The 11,649-nt window shown below is 48.8% G+C and overlaps 1 protein-coding gene and 1 pseudogene across 1 annotated transcript; one reads left to right on the top strand and one right to left on the bottom strand.

The window, feature by feature from the left end:
* Nucleotides 1-3,672: 3,672 nt before the first annotated feature.
* On the bottom strand, nucleotides 3,673-11,257 carry LOC139788487 (feather keratin Cos1-1/Cos1-3/Cos2-1-like). The gene is made up of 2 exons (XM_071728467.1): nucleotides 11,087-11,257; nucleotides 3,673-4,303 (listed from the first exon to the last, which is right to left on the bottom strand). Exons 1-2 carry the CDS (start codon nucleotides 11,255-11,257, stop codon nucleotides 3,974-3,976), a joined length of 501 nt encoding a protein of 166 aa, XP_071584568.1. The 3' UTR covers nucleotides 3,673-3,973.
* Nucleotides 6,483-7,603, top strand: LOC139788486 (feather keratin Cos1-1/Cos1-3/Cos2-1-like; annotated as a pseudogene).
* Nucleotides 11,258-11,649: the final 392 nt, after the last annotated feature.

Here is an 11,649-nt window from a genome sequence, read left to right as displayed (position 1 = left end):
AGTGCAGGGCTGCTATAAAAGGCAGCCCAGCTCTCTGCTCTCTCAACCACTTCTCTTGCCTCCTTCTCCTTGGGAATCAGGTGAGTGCAAAGCCTCTTCTCCTCCTCCTCCTTCAAGATCAGCTTTCTCCTCCGTGTATGACTCCGGTGACATGAGCTTTTCTTGCCCAGGGCTGGGAGGGATGGGAGCTGCTTCTCATGGGAGAGGGGTGGAGAGGAGGTATCTCCTAGACAGAGGCTGGGACGTAGTTCAGGGGTCTCCTGGACCTTAAGCTGGGTAACATAAGCTAAGATTTGACCTGCCTTGGAATCATTTTGTCAGGCTGCAGTTCTGCTCCTCATGCTTCCCTGTGCTCTGCTTCCTCCTGATCTCTCTCCCAGGTGAACATCTCTTCTAGAGCCATGTCCTGCTGCCAGCCCTGCTGCCAGCCCTGTGGCCCAACCCCTCTGGCCAGCAGCTGCAATGAGCCCTGTTGCAGGCAGTGCCAGAGCTCCACCGTTGTCATTGAGCCCTCCCCCGTGGTGGTGACCCTGCCCGGACCCATCCTCAGCTCCTTCCCACAGAACACCGTCGTGGGCTCTTCAACCTCTGCTGCTGTTGGCAGCATCCTCAGCTCAAATGGAGTGCCCATTGGTTCCGGGGGTGTGGACCTCTCCTGCATTACCAGCTGCTACAGATGCCCCCCCTGCTAAACATCCTGGCAATGTCCCTGGCAAGAACCTCTCACAGCCTCAGGATGCGGTGCTAGGCACACAATAAAGCTTTGGCGCATTCTACAGAGAGCTCCGAGCTGTGGATCTGCTTTCTACTGTCTTCTCTCTCTTCCTTATCTTTCCTGTCATTCCCTCCCAATGCCAGCCTAGCATGGACCTGTTGGCCTCCCTCCTTCTGCAGGGTGGGCAGATGGACACCTCGAAGAAGCTCCAGCACAAGCTCTGAAATGGCGGCACCTTGGGAGCCACCTTTTATTCTTCTTTAAACTCATTAAAGTTCTGCTGCATCCAAGCCTGGGCCTCTGAGTCATTCTTCCTTCTGCTCAGGGGAAAAGGTGGAGGAAGAAGAGGGTTGGACTCCGTGCAGAGGATTTAGCTTTGTGGCCTTTCCCTTGGAGTTGTGCTTTGCCCATTGCTGGAAAAGATCCCGAGTTCCTATTTACTGTGTGCTTGTGCACAAAGCCCTGGGGACTTCATTGCCCACCATCATCTGAGGGGAACTGCAGTGGGATAAGGAGACTGCTCTTGATGGCACAGATATTAGCAGCTAAAAAAACCTTGTCATTGATGAACACCATTGTAGGCAGCAGGTGCTAGGACTTGCCGGGTGATGGGCCCGGACGGTGCTCGCCCCACCTGTGCCCAGTTGGGGCTGGCCAAGGTGCGCATGCGCGGGGATCGGCAGGGTGTGGTTCCAGAGCCAGGTGGATCGAAGTGAGTTCACTGATACTAACCCGAACCAACACTAGCTCGACTGACTCTGTTCGCGAACCGAGCTCGCGCCCATGGCGAGATTCGTCTCAAGCAACACACCATTAAATGGCTAATTACCACAACTGCTGCAGAGCAACAGAGACCTTGGCTGACTTCCAGCTGCTTATACTCTCCCTCCTGTATGGGACAGGATGAAAAGGGAGGTGAAAATATTGTTGGTCAAGAGCCAGACAGGGGAATGACTTACCAAAAAAAAAGAAATATGTACCCATATAATCGATCTTGTTTGAAAGGGACTTATGCAGTCTGATGACCCATGTCTTCTCATAGCTTTGTTCAGGGGCCCATCTTCCCTCCACAAATGACTTGTGGCTTCACTATTAAGAATAACATTTAGGTGTTCTCCTCTCCTCTCCTCTCCTCCCCTCCCCTCCCCTCCCCTTCCTCCCTCCCTCCCCTCCCCTCCCCTCCCCTCCCTTCCCCTCTCCTCTCCTCTCCTCTCCTCGCCTCGCCTCGCCTCGCCTCGCCTCTCCTCTCCTGTCCTCTCCTCTCCTCTCCCCTCCTCTCCTCTCCTCTCCTCTCCTCTCCTCTCCTCTCCTCTCCTCTCCTCTCCTCTCCTCTCCTCTCCTCTCCTCTCCTCTCCTCTCCTCTTCTCTCTTCTTTCATAGGAGTGCCATAATGCATCAGTTTGTGTATAGTGACTATGAAAGAATAGAACTATTTGCTGGAAATGGCTTAGATTATTTGTTTTTTTAAGTAAAGGTGCAGCATTTGGAGCAGGTGGGATGTGGCTAGAGTTCCATGACTACCCTTGATATTGGCGTTATCAGGGGTACTCCATGTGCTGACTCCAAGAGAAATTGAGTGGAGGGTGGAGTGGAGACACTGCAGCCACACTCCATTTCAACAATACCAACTAACTGCACTTTGGATACCCTAGGCCAACAACCTGCCACCCTTTGACAAAATACTGTCCTTAATCAGAACTTTGATCATTATAATCTCATTCCAATACAAAACCACACCTCCATCCCTAAAGCTGCCCAGCTCCAAGGTGCAGCCACCCTTCACTAACCTGCACTCTGAATTTTCTCTACCCTATACCTTGAAATGTGAAGTGAGGGATCTTTGCATCACTCACAATAAAGGAAGGCTTGACTAGAGTTACTCAAGCTCCACCTGTCAGGTAAAATAGTATAAAAAAAGCCAAAGGGTGAAAGAATGTCAGGGAAAGCACTATGCTAAGCCTCTCTTCCCCCACTTTGGGGCACGTTTGGGTGAGATTCAAACACTTGATTGGATTGTGTTTCTTCCCAGGAATTGGGTAAACTTCTGTCTCTTTAATAGTGCAAATCTCTACAGGACCACTCTTAAATGTAGTTTTGGCCTGAGTGCACTCCTAGGAATCATAAACCTGAAGAACATCGCTGAAACGATGGTGAACTCAGCGGCAGCCAGAAAGAAGCGTGAAAACAACTGAGCCAGCAAGCAGGATGAACATATTATTTCCCTGGTGACAAAGAGTCTTTGTGGCTTTTGATACAACGGTAGTGCTGTAGCGTTTCTCCTGATGACAAAGAAGAAATGCACCAAGGTCTGCAGGTGCCCATACCTCCACATAGAAATAAAAAGGGAGCCATTGCCTACACGGGTAAGAAGATATACCAAGAAAATAATGGCATGGGTACATGGACCAGCCTTGGCAGGCCAGGGAAGCCTTGGAGAATGAGACCAATGTCCTAGTTTGGGCAAGGATAGTACTGATTTTCTTTCTGTAATTTTGCTTTCAGGTAAGTCCCTACTAAGTAGCTGCACTTGCTGAAATGAACAGCAGGTTTCTCACTCAATGTCTGCCTCTGATGCTGCAGATCACTGTCTGAGTGGTAACACCTGGGTGCACTTCCTCCCTAATTGTCTCCCTATTGATTTACTACCTCATGAATCCAAGGTGCCTCTTGTCTATAATGTAGACCATCACATGAGTTTTCATTAAGTCTGATGAGGAATAGGTGAGAACTCTGGGTTGCAGTTGCAAGTGTCTTTGAAAAAGGGAGCTGAGCTAGGGTCAGACAACCATAAAGCAGAACATTTCTTGGACGCCAAACTGATGTCTTTGTTCATGTTCATACGAAATTAATGTACCATGTTTCCAAGTGAAAAACCCCACTGCAGGGAATCCCACCCTCCAAATTCCTTCCTCTTTTTCTCCCATATACTTTGGAAAGAGAACTCAAATGCTGAGACATAAATGCAAAAAAATTTTAATGAGATTAAGGAGGAAAAGGGAACGGCTCTCAGGGAAACCACTATCAGTGAAGAAGAGGCTGTGGTGGACCTCCCGCCAGATGGTCTCTTGCCGGCCCTCCAGAGGGAGGGAGGACAACAGATCACTGCCAGGCTGGCACTGGGAGACAAACACAAACAATGAGAAAGAGGAAGAAAATAATGCCACAAAGCAGTAAGAGAATGTTGCAGAGCTCTATCGTCTGTCCAGCATCATGTCCTGAGGTCTTGGGAGGTTCTTGCCAGGGACACTGCCAGCAGCTTTAGCAAGGGGGGCATCTTCTGCCACAGTAGCGGCTGGTGATGCAGGAGAGGTCCACCCCCCCGGAGCTGATGGGCACTCCACTTGAGCTGAGGATGCTGCCAACAGCAGCAGAGGTGGAGGAGCCCACAGCGGTGTTCTGTGGGAAGGAGCTGAGGATGGGTCCGGGCAGGGTCACCACCACAGGGGAGGGCTCAATGACAACAGTGGAGCTCTGGCACTGCCTGCAACAGGGCTCATTGCAGCTGCTGGCCAGAGGGGTTGGGCCACAGGGCTGGCAGCAGGGCTGGCACTGGTTGTAGCAGGACATGTCTCTGGGAGAGAGGTTCACCTGGGAGAGAGATCAGGAAGAAGCAGAGCACAGGGATGTAAGAGAATCAGAACTGCACCCAACCATGTTAGTGTCACGACAGCTCCTGGTCCAGCATATGCTGCCCAGCTCAAAGCCCAGGAGACACCTCAGCTAAGTCCCACACATTCTCTAGGAGACATCTCCAATCTCTTTCCTTCCCTCTCCCATGAGAATAAGCTCACCGCCCTGGGATAGCACAGCCCATATCACCTGAGACATACATAGAGGAGAGAACTGATCCTGAAGGAGAAGGAGAAGAGGCTTTGCACTCACCTGATTCCCTAGGAGAAGGAGGCAAGAGAAGTGGATGAGGGAGCAGAGAGCTGGGCTGCCTTTTATAGTAGCCCTTCACTGCCTCAGGCCCAGAGGCACCTGTTGGGAAGTAATAATTTTCTGACAAGCTCCTGTCAAATTAAACCATCCCAGGTAATGGTATGGGCTGTGCCCTGGTTTCCTGCACTCTGCCTTTTCATTTCCTTCCTTCTGCCACATATTTTCCCATATTACTCCTTCTGTAAGTGTTGAGTTTAGACATCCAAGGATTTCCAGGTATGAGTCAGATCAGTACAAGCAGAAGAATCAGCTCAAGGGCTGGTGATGTCCCGTGCAGGCAGGTGACATTCACATGGGCATTTGGGTTGGTTTGTGGCAAAGTTTTCAGAAAATCACCTCTGCTCCTGTACTTCTTGTTCAGATAGCAAAGGACTTCCATGATTTCCCTTTTCCCCCCCTCCTCTTCCTGCTTTTTGCTCAGTGTTGCATGCAGATGGGCTGCTGTGTGTCTTTGACACCCACTGCAACTTTAACATCCCATGAAAATTTTGCTTGCCTCATTTGCCTCATCTCCTCTCTGTGCAGTCTCTACAGGTTCTCAGGCAATTCCATGATCACCACTGGAGCCCTATTTTTCCCCAGGGAAGAACAGAAGAGAACAATAAAGAGAATGTGATGGGTTGGAAAGTAAACTACACAGCTTTAATGAAATGGTGATAATGAAAATGAAAATTCAATATATGGAAATATGTACAAGAACAGTATAATGTTCTTTCCCTCTATTGCATTCCTCCCCGCTTTCTCCCATAAATGCTCACATAACCAATGGGGTTGCCCAGGAACCATGAAAAAGCCCCAGACTATGCTCCTGGAGTCAGTGTAAGAAGGCACCTAGGGGCAGGAGACAATGGGTTCAGGAGGGTACGGATTAGGACCACAGGCAGATGAATGGACGGAGTCCTCCCAGGATGTTGACCATGAATGAAGAAGAAACTTGACCCATTTGGTGCCTCAAGTTTATACCAAATAGGACATGTACAGGATGGAGTACAGAACTGCATTCGGTTACATTTGGTCACCTGTATTGTCTGATCCTCCCTAAAGGATGGTTGCAGCTATGAGCGCTTCATTCCCTTTCTCTTTCCAGAGCATAAGATGGTCCTCAGAATCGAGCAGTATCCTTGATTCTGCAGACCATTCTCTAGCCATTACTATAAACACTGAGATTATCAGTCTTAGGAGCAGACACTGAGATACACACTACTAATTTCAGTATGTGATGCTACATAGAAGATACACAAGTTTCTCATCTGTTGACAAATGCCAGATGCACCTCTGAGAATATCACCCCCTGCTGACTGAAGAAGGGTTGAGACCTGCACCAACTGGGTATTGGGCTAAATACTACAGCCCAAGGATCATCTGAGTAGCTTGAACACTTCTCAGTGAAGACTGAGGCAAAAGTGTTTAAGTACCTCACCCTTCCCCATATTGTGTAACCAGGTCTTCCCTTTCTGTCGGAAGAGGACAAACATTTTCCCTGGCCTCTTCTGTATCACTGACACACCTTCAGAAGCTTTTCTTGCTATCCTTTCTGCCCCATGTGCCTGCCGTACTTGGAAGAAGGATAATAAGCTCCAGAATTTCATCTGGCATTGGCCTGCACATGAGGAGCCTGTGTCCCACCACAGTCGACAGAATCACTGCACACCAAGAGGACTGAAAAAAGGATCCGGTCATCTTGGCCTTCCTCCTGCCAAAAAAAGAAGAAACAGAGGGCACATGGGGAAGAGACAGCATTGCTTCCACTGATGTCTTTCAGACCTGGAAATCCTCATACCTTTCATCCTGGCACTTACAGAAGCCTTCAACTTTGAAAATATGTAGTAGAAGGGAGTAAATGAAAAGGCAGAAGTGCAGGAAACCAGGGCACAGCCCATACCATTACCTGGGATGGTTTAATTTGACAGGAGCTTGTCAGAAAATTATTACTTCCCAACAGGTGCCTCTGGGCCTGAGGCAGTGAAGGGCTACTATAAAAGGCAGCCCAGCTCTCTGCTCCCTCATCCACTTCTCTTGCCTCCTTCTCCTAGGGAATCAGGTGAGTGCAAAGCCTCTTCTCCTTCTCCTTCAGGATCAGTTCTCTCCTCTATGTATGTCTCAGGTGATATGGGCTGTGCTATCCCAGGGCGGTGAGCTTATTCTCATGGGAGAGGGAAGGAAAGAGATTGGAGATGTCTCCTAGAGAATGTGTGGGACTTAGCTGAGGTGTCTCCTGGGCTTTGAGCTGGGCAGCATATGCTGGACCAGGAGCTGTCGTGACACTAACATGGTTGGGTGCAGTTCTGATTCTCTTACATCCCTGTGCTCTGCTTCTTCCTGATCTCTCTCCCAGGTGAACCTCTCTCCCAGAGACATGTCCTGCTACAACCAGTGCCAGCCCTGCTGCCAGCCCTGTGGCCCAACCCCTCTGGCCAGCAGCTGCAATGAGCCCTGTTGCAGGCAGTGCCAGAGCTCCACTGTTGTCATTGAGCCCTCCCCTGTGGTGGTGACCCTGCCCGGACCCATCCTCAGCTCCTTCCCACAGAACACCGCTGTGGGCTCCTCCACCTCTGCTGCTGTTGGCAGCATCCTCAGCTCAAGTGGAGTGCCCATCAGCTCCGGGGGGGTGGACCTCTCCTGCATCACCAGCCGCTACTGTGGCAGAAGATGCCCCCCTTGCTAAAGCTGCTGGCAGTGTCCCTGGCAAGAACCTCCCAAGACCTCAGGACATGATGCTGGACAGACGATAGAGCTCTGCAACATTCTCTTACTGCTTTGTGGCATTATTTTCTTCCTCTTTCTCATTGTTTGTGTTTGTCTCCCAGTGCCAGCCTGGCACTCTGAAAGGCCAGCAAGAGACCATCTGGCGGGAGGTCCACCACAGCCTCTTCTTCACTGATAGTGGTTTCCCTTTGAGCCATCTCCTTTTCCTCCTTAATCTCAGTAAAATTTTGTTGCATCTAAGTCCCGTCATTTGAGTTATCTTTCCAATGTTTATGGAAGGAATATATGAAGGAATAGGAGGGTGTTAAAACTGGTGCTCACTCAGAAGCAGCCTCTGTTAGCCCCCTGAGTGGGAAAAGCCTTGGAGAACAGCCCACCTGCCAAAAAGCACAGATTCCAAAAGATCCACATGACACAAAATAACCACACAAAATAGGATATATATATATATAAATATAAAATGATGATTCAAGTCATGAGGTGAAATGATGTGGGCACACTGGAAACAGCAAAATTTTTTGCCTCTTGAATCAGTATTTCCTCTGGCTACCCACCTTAGTTTACTTTTTTAAAATGTATCAATCAACAGAACCCTGGCTCTCCAACTTCAGTTTACACTGCTTAATATTTATCACACCTGGCTCCACCAGGCAAAATCTCAGCAGAACTAAAGAGATAAAATGCTAATAGCACTTTCCAGACATCTAATGCAAATTGTCAGTAAATAAGATAGAATTCAGGAAAAGACCTGAATATCAAAAGGAAGGTTCCAGGTCACCAATTGCAACCCTCTGACAATAATTAATGGAAAGAAAGAACTTTTTACTATATAAAAAGCCGGAGGAAAAAGGGAAAATTAGCAGCATCAGCAGCACCCATATCAGCGCAGCAGTGGTGAAATCAGAAGCAAAGGCAGAGCAACAGGTCTCATCCCCAGCAAGAGACAGAGACCCCTGTGGTGAACAGCCGTGAGGAGATGGAGGGTGAAAAACCTAATTGCTTTTTCTTCTCTTAATAGCCCTTTCTCAGGGTGACTATTTGTTAAAAAACGTTTCCTCTCGAAGCTTTTTCTCCCATTAGAAGCTTCTCTTTTCAGCAGGCTGTCATTTTTTCCCGGAAAAAAAAATCATTATAATTTGCTTAAACCATAAAACCGGTTGCCTTTTGTAATTTGTGCAATGCGTATGAACACTGGCTTATCATTCTTCACAAAAAAAATATAAAGTAATAGTTATGTACCATAACACACGCTTACTTAGAAGAACAGGCCTATAAAAGGAGGAGTTGTGGTGGTGGATTTCAGGAGTTTCATTGACACCAAACCTCCCCCATTGGATAGCCCAACACTGGATCCAGGACCTGTGATTTTCTGTCAGCTATCTCTCTTAACTTTTCTTCCATTATTCTTTTGCTGCCTCTTTCTCTTTCCTCAAACCATTAAGTAACACAATGCTTACCGTAATTTTTTTTCCAAGTTGTGCAGATAGAACATAGATGTACTGTGACTTCTTTGATCTAAATATTAAACCTTCATGGTTGCTCAGCCTGAGCATCTATAATAACAATCAGCTTTTATTCTTTCCATAGTTCTAATTAAATACCATATTCAAACACAGACCTTGAGTGTCTTGAATGTAAATCCGATCATGAAGTATTCAACAGTAAAGCATTTTCTCAAAACATAAAGATTTAGTCACGCACCCTAGAAGGGCCAAGTCTGGCACTAAAGTTGGATTCAGCCATGCCTAGGTTTCTCTTTGAGAAAGAGTTTGAGACATCAAGGGGATCCATGTCTCCCTGAGAGAGAGCCCTATCTGGGATGAAACAGCTCCAAATAAAAAGGCATTGAATATTGCTAAGACAAAATGTGTGGCTTTGCCAATAAAGGGGTCAAAAGAAAATTTATAACCTATCAAAAGGATAGGAAAACCCTTTCAAATTCAGTTACATTATTTCAAATTACTATTTGAATTTTGGCAGACTAGATGTCCTCATATCCTTCTCTTATAATCTCTGTTACAGTAGATTGCACCCACAACAGAAAAACGTGTGGTGCATTCCAAAGAGATAGAGACCGAAATCTAAAAAGAAACTGTAAAGTGTAATTGAAAGCACACCAGAATGGCAGCCTTAATAGTGAATCCACGAGTCATTTGGGAATGCTCTGTGCTCTGATGCCACCTGCCCAGTCAAAAACTGTCTGCCAGCAGCAGGGGGGGGGGGTGGCCAGATGGTAGATCTTTGGGTGCTGGGTGCTCTCAGGGACCGCCTGGGTTTCCTGAGTGTATTTGTTTCACAGGGAGTGGGGTCTGCATTGTGTAACTGAGTGGGGCTGAAAACAACCCCAGCTTGTGAATTACCTCAGATGTTCATGCCTGGAGGACGGCTGGGCTGTACCGGGTGCTGAAGGAGTGTCTGAGGTACCTCTCTCATCTGCCTGTGCCCATGTGTGCTGGCCATGGACCATAACTCAGGTAATGGAGGAGAAACGAAGGCAGAGATGAGGCGGTGGGCCCTCCTCAGCCATGATTGTTTTCCCATTCCCACCCCTGTGGAGTAGCCAGGAATGTCTACATCAGCTCCAAAAGAAAGGCTGTGAAACAAAATCCACTGCAGGGGGTCCAACCCTCCCCTTCTTCTAGGTCTTCCTCTGAGACTGGGAGGAAGATTCTGAGACACGGGTGGAAGGAGGACTCAGAGGCCCAGGCTTGGATGCAGCACAACTTTAATGAGTCTAAAGAGGAAAAGGAAGAGGCTCACAGGGTGCACCAGGGACAGCCACCAAGAGGCTGTGGTGGAGTTCCTGTAGGATGTCCTTCTCCCTGCCCTACAGAGGGAGGTGAAAAGGCCCCTGCTAGGCTGGCACCGGGAAGAAAAGAGACAGGAAAGGAAGGAGAGAGCAAAGAGAATATAAAGAGGAGATGTAGCCTTAGGCCATGCTTATAGAGAGCCCACGCTGGCTGCTTCCTACATTGTTCGCAGGAGGTGCCAGGGATGAAGAGCTGTCCTAAATACAAAAGCACAAAGCTCCATCTCTTCTCCATCAGAGTGTTCTAAGGTCCCGAGAGGTTCTTGCCAGGGACATTGCCAGGATGTTCAGCAGGGGGGGCATCTGTAGCAGCTGGCAATGCAGGAGAGGTCACAGCAGCCAGAGCTGATGGGCACTCCATCACAGCTGAGGATGCTGCCAACAGCAGCAGAGGTGGAGGAGCCCACCACGGTGTTCTGTGGGAAGGAGCTGAGGATGGGTCCGGGCAGGGTCACCACCACGGGGGAGGGCTCAATGACAACGATGGAGCTCTGGCACTGCCTGCAACAGGGCTCATTGCAGCTGCTGGCCAGAGGGGTTGGGCCACAGGGCTGGCAGCAGGGCTGGCAGCAGGGCTGGCACTTCTCGTTGCAGGACATGTCTCTGGGAGAGAGGTTCACCTGGGAGAGAGAGTAACGAAGAAGCAAAGCACAGGGATGCATGAGAATCAGCACTTCACACAATCACACTGGAGCCAAGATATTTCAAGGCTCAGCATAGGCTGCCCAGCTCAAAGCCCAGGAGTCATCTCAACTAAGTCCCAGCCTCTCTCTGTGAGAGTCCTCCTCTCTCCTCCCCTCTCCCATGAGAAGAAGCTCCCAGCCCTTGGATAGCACAGCCCATATCACCCGAGACATACACTGATGAGAATGCTGGTCTAGAAGGTTGAGGAGGAGAAGTGGCTTTGCACTCACCTGATTCCCAAGGAGAAGGAGGCAAGAGAAGTGGATGAGGGAGCAGAGAGCTGGGCTGCCTTTTATAGTAGCCCTGCACTGCCTCAGGCCCAGAGGCACCTGTTGGGAAGTAATGCTTCTCTGACAAGCTCCTTTCAAATGCAAAGCATCCCAGGTAATGGTATGGGACATTTCCTGGTTTCCTGCACTACTGCTGACTTTTCATTTCCTGCCTTCTGTCACGTGTTTGCCCATATGAAGTCTGCTGTAAGTGCCACTGTGAGATATCGAGGCATTTCCAGGGATGATGGATCTCAGCACAAGCAGAAGTCTCAGCTCAAGTGCTGGTGGCATCCCGTGCAATCAGATGATGTGCACGTTTGTCATTCCTGTGGGTTGCTTTGTGGTGAAATTGTTGAATTCCTTCAGAGTAGAATCGCAGAATCTTTCAGGTTGGAAAAGACCCTTGGGATCATTGAGTCAAGTCGCTGGGACAGCTGATCCCACCTGGCTAAAGGCATATTCCATAGCCTACAGCATCATGCCCTCCGTATATCCGAGGAAGTCAAATTTGTTGAAGGCTG

Source organism: Heliangelus exortis, chromosome 29 (assembly GCF_036169615.1).
Source record: "Heliangelus exortis chromosome 29, bHelExo1.hap1, whole genome shotgun sequence".
Taxonomy (NCBI): domain Eukaryota; kingdom Metazoa; phylum Chordata; class Aves; order Apodiformes; family Trochilidae; genus Heliangelus; species Heliangelus exortis.
Note: the sequence above shows the minus strand (reverse complement) of the source record. Positions and strands in the feature narration are given on the sequence as shown.